The sequence below is a fragment of the Poecilia mexicana genome, unplaced genomic scaffold (genome assembly GCF_051168715.1).
Source record: "Poecilia mexicana isolate PSO_F unplaced genomic scaffold, ASM5116871v1 scaffold_6, whole genome shotgun sequence".
In the NCBI taxonomy this organism is placed as follows: Eukaryota; Metazoa; Chordata; class Actinopteri; order Cyprinodontiformes; family Poeciliidae; genus Poecilia; species Poecilia mexicana.
The window spans coordinates 33,466,062-33,478,059 of NW_028263375.1; the positions used below are offsets into that span (position 1 = coordinate 33,466,062).

The window sequence follows — 11,998 nt, forward strand, 5'->3', positions numbered from 1 at the left end:
AGGTTAATGACTACTGTTATAACCTACATTTAGAAGCAGCTTCATGCGGATACTTGTGTAAAGAGTGTTCTTTTATAATCTTTGTAATGTGTTATCCAATGTATGATTGATTGATTTGTGCAACTTTTAACGTTATTGATTATTTTATAATCCCAGCTGTTTGTTTCTGATTTTTGGCAGAACGTCTTGGCCAAAGCATTGTATGACAATGTGGCTGAGTCTCCAGATGAGCTCTCCTTCCGGAAGGGTGACATCATGACGGTGTTGGAGCGGGACACGCAGGGCTTGGATGGATGGTGGCTCTGTTCTCTCCATGGCCGACAAGGCATCGTCCCAGGGAATCGCCTCAAGATTCTGGTCGGCATGTATGACAGTAAGCAGCAGCAGCAAGTCACCCCTACCACACCAGATCCAGGTGTTTCCTGTGCAACCCCCCAGGTGCCAAGACCCCTTCTCACTCAAAGCGCCTACGCCAAACCGACACTTGCCATCTCTACATCAACTGTGCCAGTGTACACAAATAAGCCCCTTCCTTCAGTTCAGTACACATCAATGCACCCTGCGTACTCAGGCCCCAATCCTGTCCAACCAAACACAGACTCTGTTTACATGATGCCCCCTTCCCATGGCCCCATGGTGAGCTCCCAAAGTCTATATCAGGTTCCATGTGGTCCAAACGGATCCTCACCACAAGCCCAACCTGGACCGCCTAAGAAGACCTCAGCTGTAGGCCACAGACAGTTTGAGCTGCCTGCTCAAGATATCTACCAAGTCCCCCCCTCTGTAGGCCCTGTGCTCAGTCAGGCAGCCGCTTCAGCTGGGGTGACAGGAACTGGCCAGGATGTGTACCAGGTACCTCCATCCTGGGAGAACAGCACAAAGCCACATGGCAAGGTAAGAAAGAGAAAGCAAATGGATTAAGAATTTAAAATATTGTGCTTTGCCAAAAACATTATAATATGCTTGAATTTGAAAAGAGGAATTAATACAATGTCAAACAATGAATCTGAATAAATATGAAAGGCTTTATATGAATTGTAACTGAATTATGAAAAGCAGCATAATAGAAGAAGACATTTCATGCACTGGCTCATTTGTTTTCTCTGACTGTTATGTTCTGGGGGTTGTCGAGTTTTGATTATTGTTTAAAGTTTGAAAGAATCTAACTGACTGCATGACTCTTGCTGACAATCGCTATGGTTTTGTCTTTAACACATGAATGGAAACAGTTAAACACGTCTGTCATGGAGGCCTTGATAAAAATGTTGAGTTCATTTGCAGTTAGTTTAAACTTGTTTTTGAGGCTTTGACTGTAATTTTTAAAATGCAAATACAATGAACAAAATTAAGTTAATTTCTAAACTCTTATCCTAGGAATCTGACTGGAATTTGTCTGGAACCCCAGATAAAGTTGTATAGAACAAACTATTTAGATAAGTGCTGTAAAATGTGACATCCAGTCACATGTAGAACTTAACACGTTGGTAGATTAAAACGCACCACAGTGTTTTCATGTAGCAAGGTCAGTACTACATTGCCCATGTCTCTGCTGTGTCTGTGCTGCTCCACTGCCATTTTTCGCAGGATGTATGTAGAGTTTATGTAGAACTGCATCATTCTCCCTCCTATTTGTGAGACATAGTTTGGGCCCTTCTCACACCTCACATGTGTAACCTTCACCTCCTCCTCCAATTTTGAAGGTGACGGTAAAAAAGAGAAAAGACCTGAGAGAAACAAGTTCATGTCAAAGACAGAGAAGTAGAAATAGAACAAACTCCCTTTGTCTCTATGCCATCCAGGTTTTTTTTGTTTAGTTTTTGTTTTTCCAGTTAGAAGCTGGTTAAATGTTTATTGCAGCCTCATACTGAGACTTTCATGAAGTGACTTTCAAAAGTTGAATATACATTTTCTTAAAGACTTTATGGAAAATAAGGATCCAACTACATTTTTAAAAACATTTCTTCCTCTTTGTGTAAGAATCTCCACCCAGTTTCAAACTGAGCCAAAAGTTACCAGTCCCACAGTAGCACACCCTTTGAAACTTAAAGGGGGTGTACTTTCTTTTAGCCATACTCATTAAACATGCTAATCCACATTTGTTGCTTTTAATTTGGAAAGAGCTGCAGTTGTTTTTAAGTGAGTAAAGCCAGCACCTACAGAAGCATCAACATGCCAACATGGTCCGCTAAATCTAAACTTGGAAGCAACATGTTGACAGTCCAACTGAAGTGCTTAAAGTTTTGGAAATAGTACATATTGCTACTTCAGTTAACCCTTGTGCGTGCGAGGACTGAGGCAAACGTAGAGGACTGTGGAAAATTATACAAGTTTTATGTGTGTGGGGTCAGTTGGACCTCATTTCTGGACACAAGGGTTAAGATTTTTAGACTAAATATGCCAAGACCTTGACCTTGACTGTTGCTCATGTTTTTGTAACTATCCAGCTCAAACATGTTTCTTTTCACAATATGAGAGGATCAGATAATGTTAGATGTTGTCCTATTGAAGTTTGATGGTGACAGATGTAGAAAAACATCAGTAAACTTCATCCCAGTGTTGTAGTACTCGAGAACGGTCTTGGTCTCGATACCGGTCTCGAGACCATTTATTGATGGTCTTGGTCTCGTCTCGGACTCTACCGCATTTGGTCTCGGTCTTGTCTCGGTCTCGGACGCTGAGGACTCGGCATTTTATTTCAAGACCAGTCGAGACCGCAACTGTTAAAATATCACTAAACATACAGCACACTATCTAGTTTATTTGTTAACATCTTTGTTTTCAGTGGATGCAAAAACGCACCGATTAAAATCCAAGCAATAAGTGACTTGCCAAATACGTGTTTCTGTTTCTCTCCCCTCCCCCTCCCCACCTTTCACTCGCACGTGGTGCTCTGAGACAGGCGCAGTGGTTTCCTCTCAGCGGCATAAGATGTTTAATCGTCAGTAATATAATAGCGCTGCATAAATCATAAGAAATCCGATCGCCACAGCTAACTCAACATCGCTTCGCTTTCACAGACGGTGGGGACAACGTCTTACTTTTTTCGTCACTTAGAAAAGTAGCTCAAAGAAAGGTAAGCTCCGATGACGTGATGTTAGCAAAGCTAGCTGTACAGAGACACATAAGCATTGTGATGAAAAAAGTTGTCACTCACTGCGCTGAATTATTGTGCGGAGATGTTGACTGACTTGTCGCATATATGGGACAATGCTGTGTCCAAAAGTCTGCAATATAGTAATGTGACATTCAGGAACAGTACGATGCATCTGCTCGTCTCTTTACTTATTAGGTAGGACTGGAGTGTCACTGAGAGTCGTTCTATGGACTCTTTGCACCTCAGCTTCCGCGTTTGGGGAAAAGCGGCTCAATTGTTTCCGATCTATTGAAAATGGCCTTTTACAATAGGTGCTTTCAGGGCTTGGCCAAGGTTTGTACATCGATCCGAAGCCCCAACAAGTCAGCTGGAGAAAGGTTTTAAGATGTATGCCTCGTTATACATTTAGTGATACGAAGGTGAGTTTTACTTAAACTTTGTGGCTAACATTAACCTTAGTTTATGCTAGTAGGCAATATTCTCGGATATTGAACTTGTAAAAATGTGCTATTTAAGTATCTAAACATTCTAACGGACAATGTTTTTACCTAATTTTCAAGTATACTGTGTGTTTATTGTCGTTAGTGTCAGACTAACGGGGTTTGGTTACGGTTCGGGCTTTTTACTTCCGAAGCACGACGCAGCACAACAAGCCTCATAGCTTAACAATAGTGCAGCTCTGGCGTCAGAGATCTGGTTCAGCTGTTTAGGTTGAAAGTTGCTGCTTTTAGAAAAATATGATCGTGTTGCTTCATGTCTCCGTGTTATTTCGTTTTATTACCTTTGCATGTTTCTTGTGAAGAGCTCAGGACGGTGTTTACAGCAGTATGTACAGGCGGATCAGTTGCTTGGCTGTCTGGCTCTGGTCTGCTCTCTCGTTCCCATATACTCGCTTTTTCAGGCTGAATACAGAAGTGATTCCATGGAAATAACTCAGGGAGGCTCCTTTATTTATCATCCGTATCCCTGGTATTTTTAGGCTGATCCGGAGTGAAGGCTGCAAACTTTGTGTTGTGCAGCGTTAGCTTTAACTGGTAGTGACAAATATTTACAAGCCACCATCTTCTTAATTCAGGATCGCTTGGAAATTAATGAAAACTTAAAAGCTCATTATATTAGGAAGACAACAACGTTCATAGTATTGCGTTTTTTGCATCTGAAATACGACTTAGTCTTTTCTACCAGTCATGGTAACTCAAAGCGGAAACAAGTGAGCCGCATTAGCTCCTGGAGATGTGACGTCAACGCCGTAGGTGCAAAGAGCCCATTAGATTACCATACGCTGTCAGAATAGCATACATGCAGTGAGTACCATGCCTGCGCATTAAGAAGTCCGACAGTCAGAGGAGTTGTCAGCTCACCATACACAACAAGTTATGATGAAAATAAATCATTAAATTGTTTTCCATGATAACTATATAGATATACATGCATTGTTTTTTCAAATTGTATTTAAAGCAGGGTCTGGCTGCAGCTGGTGTCAGCTACAACACACGCCCGTGTAAAACTCATTAACCTACTTAACCGCTAAGTCAAGATGCCATACAACTGTTAATAAAGTGTATAATGATCTACGTCATGATTCTATGTTGCTAATTAAATAAAATTATATAGCAAAGACGTGTCTGACAGATATAGCCGTGAGTTTGTGCTAAGCGTATGACGATCTGACAGCATATGCAGCAGCTATCATTATTTTATTTAATTTTGTACATTGATATTTTTTAATTAACAAATAAATAAAACAAGAACAAAAGAGCACACAGAGCATGCACATTGCTCTTTGTTTTCGGTCAAAGTGGCAGCTGTAATGGTAGTCTGCCATGGTGTCAGACTATCTGGTTTCATGTAGTGGGAGAGAGGGTGAGAACAGTCATGGTGAGCATCTTGTGATTGGTTACTTCTTGCTTGTTGGTCCTTGGTCAGTGTTCATAGTTGAGCGTTATTTACCGTCAGGGCATTGCCTCAATTGCAATGTTTAATGGTGCAGACAGTGGTGGTTTCTGACATGAGCAACATGGACAAACACCCAGGGCGTTATCTTTTTAAGGATGGCACGAGACCACCGCGGATTGTAGCACAGAGATGGAAGCAAAATTAATATTGATTAATTTTATTAAGTATTTAATATCTAGGTGTTTTTATGTGAATATGGATCTTTCAGATCAATTTGAGAAGTAATTTTGATCATATTTCACATTTTATAGCAGGGGTGTCAAACTCCAGTCCTCAAGGGCCGCTGTCCTGCAACTTTTAGATGTGCCTCTGCTGCACCACACCTGAAAAGAATAGTTAGGTCATTAGCAAGGCTCAGGAGAACCGATCTACACAGGGAGGAGGTAATTAAGCCATTTCATTCCACTGTTTTTTACCTGTGGCACATCTAAACACTGCAGGACAGCGGCCCTTGAGGACTGGAGTTTGGCACCCCTGTTTTATAGTATCATGTAGCGTGGGGCGCTGGTCTTGGTCTTGACTCGGTCTCGACTTCCCTCGGTCTTGGTCTTGACTTGGTCTCGGACCCTAAAAGTCTTGGTCTTGTCTCGGTCTCGATGAGCTCTGGTCTTGGTCTTGTCTTGGTCTCGGGTTAGGTGGTCTTGAACACAACACTGCTTCATCCAATGTGATTTCTGGCAAAGACATCAGCAGTCGGTTTCTGAAAACCAAACCAAACCAAACCAAAGCCAAATCCACAAGGAAATACAAAAATTCTGTTTGAAAATGTTCACCTTAAAAAGCAGAACAATTATTTTGCATGAGACCAAACAAAACAAATGCATCAAAATGTATTTGTTTCGTAAAAGATTGTCCCACTTGTTAAAAGACAAAACACGACATGTTATAGGTGGATGAGGTGAAACAAAAGGATTTGTTAATTATTCAGCCTGCGTGTTTCGGTTGGATGACTGCGTTCTTCTGTGGCAGCAGGTGACAAGCAGATCATGTGTATTTTAGATGTACAGATGAGTGTGTGTTTGGTGGAGGTGCTGTTGCTGCCTTACTGCCTCTGAAAATGTGATCTCATCTGTGTTTCACTGTCTGCCTCAAAGTGCTTCATGATTAATTCAGAACCCTGAAGAACTTTTTTTCCAGTCTCCCAAAAGGAACTTAAGGGCAGGCTAAGGCTAAGGGTCAGGCTAAGAAGAAAAAGTAAATTACAAGAATAAATATTGCTCATGATATTGCTAGCAAAAGGTTGTCCGAGAATGAAGTCGAAATGATACCAGAATAAAACTACATGGAGTGAGTCGAGCTCAAATCGTGGCAGTGGCAGCTATAGCGGCACTTCTGGTGGTAGCTGCTGAGGCATCAGTCACTAAAGCCAAGGCAGCTGTCACCAAAGGTTTTTATAGGTATATGTTGAGTAAAATGAACATTGCTATGTTCTATGAACTACTGACATTTCGCTGAAATTCTAAGCAAAAATGAGAAATGGTCAAAATAATGAAAAAAATAATGCAGTGCTTTCAGACCTCAAATAATGCAAAGAAAACAAGTTCATATTCATTTAGAAACAACAATACTAATGTTTGAACTCAGGAAGAGTTCAGAAATCAAGATTTGGTGGAATAACCAGGAGGTTTTAAATGGGGTTCAGTGCAGGGGTCTCTTCATTTTATACACACACATCTCTCTCTCTCTCTCTATATATATATATATATATATATATATATATATATATATATATATATATATATATATATGCAGCCCGAGACTGCAAAACCCGACACACCAACCCATGATATATAGATATATCTATATCAGTGGTTCTTAACCTGGGTTCGATCGAACCCCAGGGGTTCGATGAGTCGGTCTCAGGGGTTCGGCGGAGCCTCTGCTGCGGAGGTAAAGACACAGTTGTGTAAAGTTGTGATGACGCGCCCCGCTTTGCCATCACTTGCTGCAGAGGATCACGTTACATTGCATAGCCAATGATTGGCTAAGCTCACCGTTTTTACCAAATTCTGTAGCTTTCGGTGTACTAAATCTGCTCCTTAGTCGCATCTTTTCGGGGTTGGTACTGCCTCTAGTGGCGTGGGGGTGGTAACACAACTAATATAATTACATTACTAAATCAGAATACCGCAAAGTCTTTACTATATATTATAAATTTTTCATTATCTTAAGAATGCAGAGCTAATTAAATTACCTAAAGACCTTAAAGTGATTCCAGCTTCTCTCGATGGCCAACCTGTTGAAACTGTGGCAAATTTTAAATACCTTGGGTCGTTCCGGACAGTCAGCTCAACTTTGCTGAAAACACTGACTATATTTTGAAGAACTGTTCTCAGAGACTCTACCTTTTAAGAAGACTTAGTGATCTTGGGGTGACCCAACTAGACTCTAGTTGGGTCACCCCTATGTCTTGAATTTGGAGAGGAAAAAATCATATTTTATTTATCACTACAGAAGGGTTCAGTGAATGCACATGTGAAACTGGTGGGTTCGGTACCTCAAAAAAGGTTAAGAACCACTGCTGATTATATATATATATATATATATATATATATATATATATATATATATATATATATATATATATATATCCATCGATCCATCCATTTTCTGCCGCTTATCCGGGGTCGGGTCGCGGGGGCAGCAGCTTCATATATATATATATATATATATATATATATATATATATATATATATATATATATATATATATATAGATATATATATAGATATATATATAATATATATCTATATATAAAAAAAAATATTTTAAATCCCCTTCTCACCCACCGCGGGTGGTCTCTTCTCTGAGCTTGGGTCCTCTACCAGAGGCCTGAGAGCTTGAGGGTTCTGCGCAGTATCTTGGCTGTGCCTAGAACTGCACATCTCTGGACTGAGATGTCTGATGTTGTTCCTGGGATCTGTTTTAGCCACTGCTCCAGTTTGGGGGTGACTGCCCCGAGGGCCCCGATGACCACAGGCACCACTGTGGTCTTCACCTTCCAGGCCTTCTCCAGTTCTTCTCTGAGGCCCTGGTATTTCTCCAGTTTCTCGTGCTCCTTTTTCCTGATGTTGCAGTCACTTGGTATTGCTACATCCACCACAACAGCTTTCCTCTGTTCTTTATCCATCACCACAATGTCCGGTTGGTTCGCCATTACCATTTTGTCTGTCTGGATCTGGAAGTCCCACAGGATCTTAGCTCGGTCATTCTCCACCACCTTTGGGGGTGTTCCCCACTGTGATCTTGGGGCTTCCAGTCCGTATTCTGCACAGATGTTTCTGTACACTATGCCTGCCACTTGGTTATGTTGTTCCATGTACGCTTTCCCTGCCAGCATCTTGCACCCTGCTGTTATGTGCTGGACTGTCTCAGGGGCCTTCTTGCACAGCCTACACCTTGGGTCTTGTCTGGTGTGGTAGATCTGAGCCTCTATTGCTCTGGTGTTTAGGGCCTGTTCCTGGGCGGCCAGGATGAGGGCCTCTGTGCTGTCTTTGAGTCCAGTTTTTTCCAGTCATTGGTAGGATTTCCTGATATCGGCCACTTCAGTTATTTGTCGGTGGTACATCCCATGTAGGGGCTTGTCCTCCCATGATGGTTCCTCCAGCACCTCAACTTCTGTTCCCCATTGTCTGAGACATTCGCTGAGCATGTTGTCTGTTGAGGCTTTGTCCTTGATTTATTTATGGATCTTGGATGTTTCATCCTGGACAGTGGCTCTCACACTCACTAGTCCTCTGCCTCCTTCCAGTGTGTACAGTCTCAGGGTGCTGGATTTGGGGTGGAACCCTCCATGCATGGTTAGTAGCTTCCGAGTCTTAACATCCGTGGCCTTTATCTCCTCCATTGGCCAGCTAATTATTCCGGCAGGGTATCTGATTACTGGTAAGGCATAGCTGTTTATCGCACAGATCTTGTTCCTGCCATTGAGCTGGCTTCTCAGGACTTGCCTTATTCGTTGGAGGTATTTGGCTGTGGCTCCTTTCCTTGTGACCTCATCGAGGTTGCCATTTGCTTGTGGTATTCCCAGGTACTTGTAACTGTCCTCAATTTCTGCTATTGTTCCTTCTGGGAGTGAGACCCCTTCAGTGCGGATGACCTTCCCTCCCTTTGTAACCATCCGACCACACTTCTCTAGTCCGAATGACATCCCAATGTCCGTGCTGTAGATCCTGGTGGTGTGGATCAGTGAGTCGATGTCTCGCTCGCTCTTGGCATACAGCTTGATGTCATCCATGTAAAGGAGGTGACTGATTGTGGCCCCATTCTTGAGTCGGTATCCGTAGCCAGTCTTGTTGATGATTTGGCTGAGAGGGTTCAGGCCTATGCAGAACAGGAGTGGGGACAGAGCGTCTCCTTGGTATATGCCACATTTGATGGACACTTGTGCAAGTGGTTTGCAGTTGGCTTCAAGGGTGGTTTTCCACAGCCCCATTGAGTTTGCAATGAAGGCTCTTAGAGTCCTAGAGTCCATTGAGTCATAGGCTTTCTTGTAATCAATCCAAGCCATGCACCAATATCTATCTATCTATCTATCTATCTATCTATCTATCTATCTATCTATCTATCTATCTATCTATCTATCTATCTATCTATCTATGTATATACATATATATATATATATTAGGCTTAATGTTTTATTAATAAATAATTGCTGTGGTAGATTAGCTACCGCTTCTACTTCACTGAATTATTTAGACATACAAACTGTAGCCCACAAAACACACATTTCATTAAAAAAACTAAACAAAAACATCTTATTGCTGTCTTACCTTTATCTATCAATTAAATCCATGCACCGCTAATTCTGCACAAAAATATCCGTTCATCCAAAGCCAAGTCTATCCTCGGCATGTCTTTTCTACTCTGTTTAAGAATCATCATTGTCTCGAAGCAAAACTTTCAGTCCGGTGTTGTTCTTCCTTTAGTTATTATCTCCTGCTTCAATTGAAAATCCACTTTAGAAAACTGTTTAACTGTAGAAATGTAGTCTTTAATGTTGACGTTGGAAGAGAGTAAAGTACAAATATATCGCTGGACTTTACTTATTTACTGTATGGCTAGCTCCATGGGTAGCTCACTGTGTCTTACTCTGCAGTTGTGGAGTCACAATATCTGGGATCATGAGCGCCCCCTGCGATGAGGCAAGAGAACTGCCTGCCTCACCTCGAGTCTGTTCTCTGCCGTTTCTGATCGCTCCTCCGCACACAAAACATGATACACACACAGTTAGTGACAAAAAACACTGTACATTATATACATAAGCTAAATTATGGAAAATCAGTCCATATATTAAATGGTTTTTAGCCATTTTATTGCTGGCGTGCAAACAGGAGGAACATGCTCTCATAGAATGGCAGCCAGTGCAGTTAGCGAGAGGTTGCACAATCCTAGGTGAGGCTCAGCTCGCTGCTGCCTCACCAGCTTCGCTTCTGAGCATTTGAATGGGAAAATGCGAAAATCCAGCGATTTTTAAGAAAAAACTAATCAGAATTGGCTAAGATAAGTAAAAAATAGATACTTTATAGTACAAACCACAGGGTGAAAATAGCAATATAAATGATTTTATTATTATATATTATTTTTCCATGATTTTTCTCCCCTGACCGCACGTCACTGAGATATATATAAATATGTGTATATATATATATATATATATATATATATATATATATATATATATATATATATATATATATATAGATAGATAGATAGATAGATAGATAGATAGATAGATACATGCTCTCTGCTGGAGCTGGAGGCAGTGGAAATGTTGCTGGTTGTTATAAGGATTACATTTTTAGGTTTAATTCTGCCTTTAGCCTGTGGACCAGAGCCCACTCCATGGTTTCATGTTGTTTATGCTTAAATCTTCTGCACAGGGCAAAGATAGAAAGCCTGTAAAAAAGGGGAGCTTGAACTGTTCTGGTAGTGAGCAGGGGAGGGACATTGCTCAGAGCGAAGGTCAACTATTGAACAAAGACTCCTGGTTGACGTCAGCAAGAACATGGAACAAAAGGAAGTATCCCAGCTCGTGCCACTCACAGCTTGTTTGAATTTGCAAGCATATTTTCATGTGGAAGAATTCTCCGTCTCTGTGTGTGAATGCACTTATTGTTTATAGGTCAGAGTAGCTGCTGCTTTATGAGAGCGCTGATTCATTCAGAAATCACGACACAGGCTTTCTCTTTGCTGGATATTGAGGTCAGCAAATCTGAAAGTATAGAGCCATCCTCAGGCAGTTCTGGTTTAAGACGTAAGAAATGAAGCCAATCTGGACATGCTAACAGAACTCTGTGTGTTCAGTGTGTCAACAATTCTCATTCATTTATTATTTCAACGCTGAAGATGTTCAACCAAAATTAACGAATAAGTGGTCTTAATAATGGAGCTGAAGGGCCTGCAGAGATGAAGCTTTGGAGTCTACATTTTTGACTAAAGCATCTTAAAACTAATTTTTGTGACAAATAAAAAGCTGGTTTTATTAGTTGCTGCTGTTGGTGCCTCAATGCATTGTGGGACACTTTGCTGGCCAATACTCACAGTCAAATATAAACCATTGTCCTGAAAAAGAAAAATCAGTTATTACAACTTATAAAAACAAATGAAGTTATGTTGTGTGATTTAAGTATTTCAAACGCAAAATAACTTGATAAATTTTGTTGTCATAAATTAAATATCCACCTTAATGACTTCTGCTAACTCAAAATGGCCTCTACTTTAAATCACCGCTGGTCCGTTGGAATCTCAGATGGATTATGGGTAGTACTTTTTGCTTTGAAATACAGAATGAAACACAATAAAGATAACAAGATTGTTTTTTGTTGTGTGAATTAACTTAAAAAGACAGGCTCTTAGTACTTAAACAATTTCTTTTCTGAAAAAAATTACAGTGAACAAATATTTTTGACCTAAATAATAAATACATATATTTGTGTGAAGATGCT

The 11,998-nt window shown here is 40.8% G+C and overlaps 1 protein-coding gene across 3 annotated transcripts in view; it reads left to right on the top strand.

Annotated features, from left to right (window-relative positions):
- bcar1 (BCAR1 scaffold protein, Cas family member) overlaps nucleotides 1-11,998 on the top strand; it is a 109,730-nt gene that overhangs the window by 81,876 nt on the left and 15,856 nt on the right. For all 3 annotated transcript variants that reach the window (XM_088006638.1, XM_088006640.1, XM_088006639.1), the window contains exon 2: nucleotides 181-894. In XM_088006638.1, coding sequence (XP_087862764.1) covers nucleotides 181-894 — 714 coding nt within the window. The remainder of the gene's footprint in view (nucleotides 1-180; nucleotides 895-11,998) is intronic.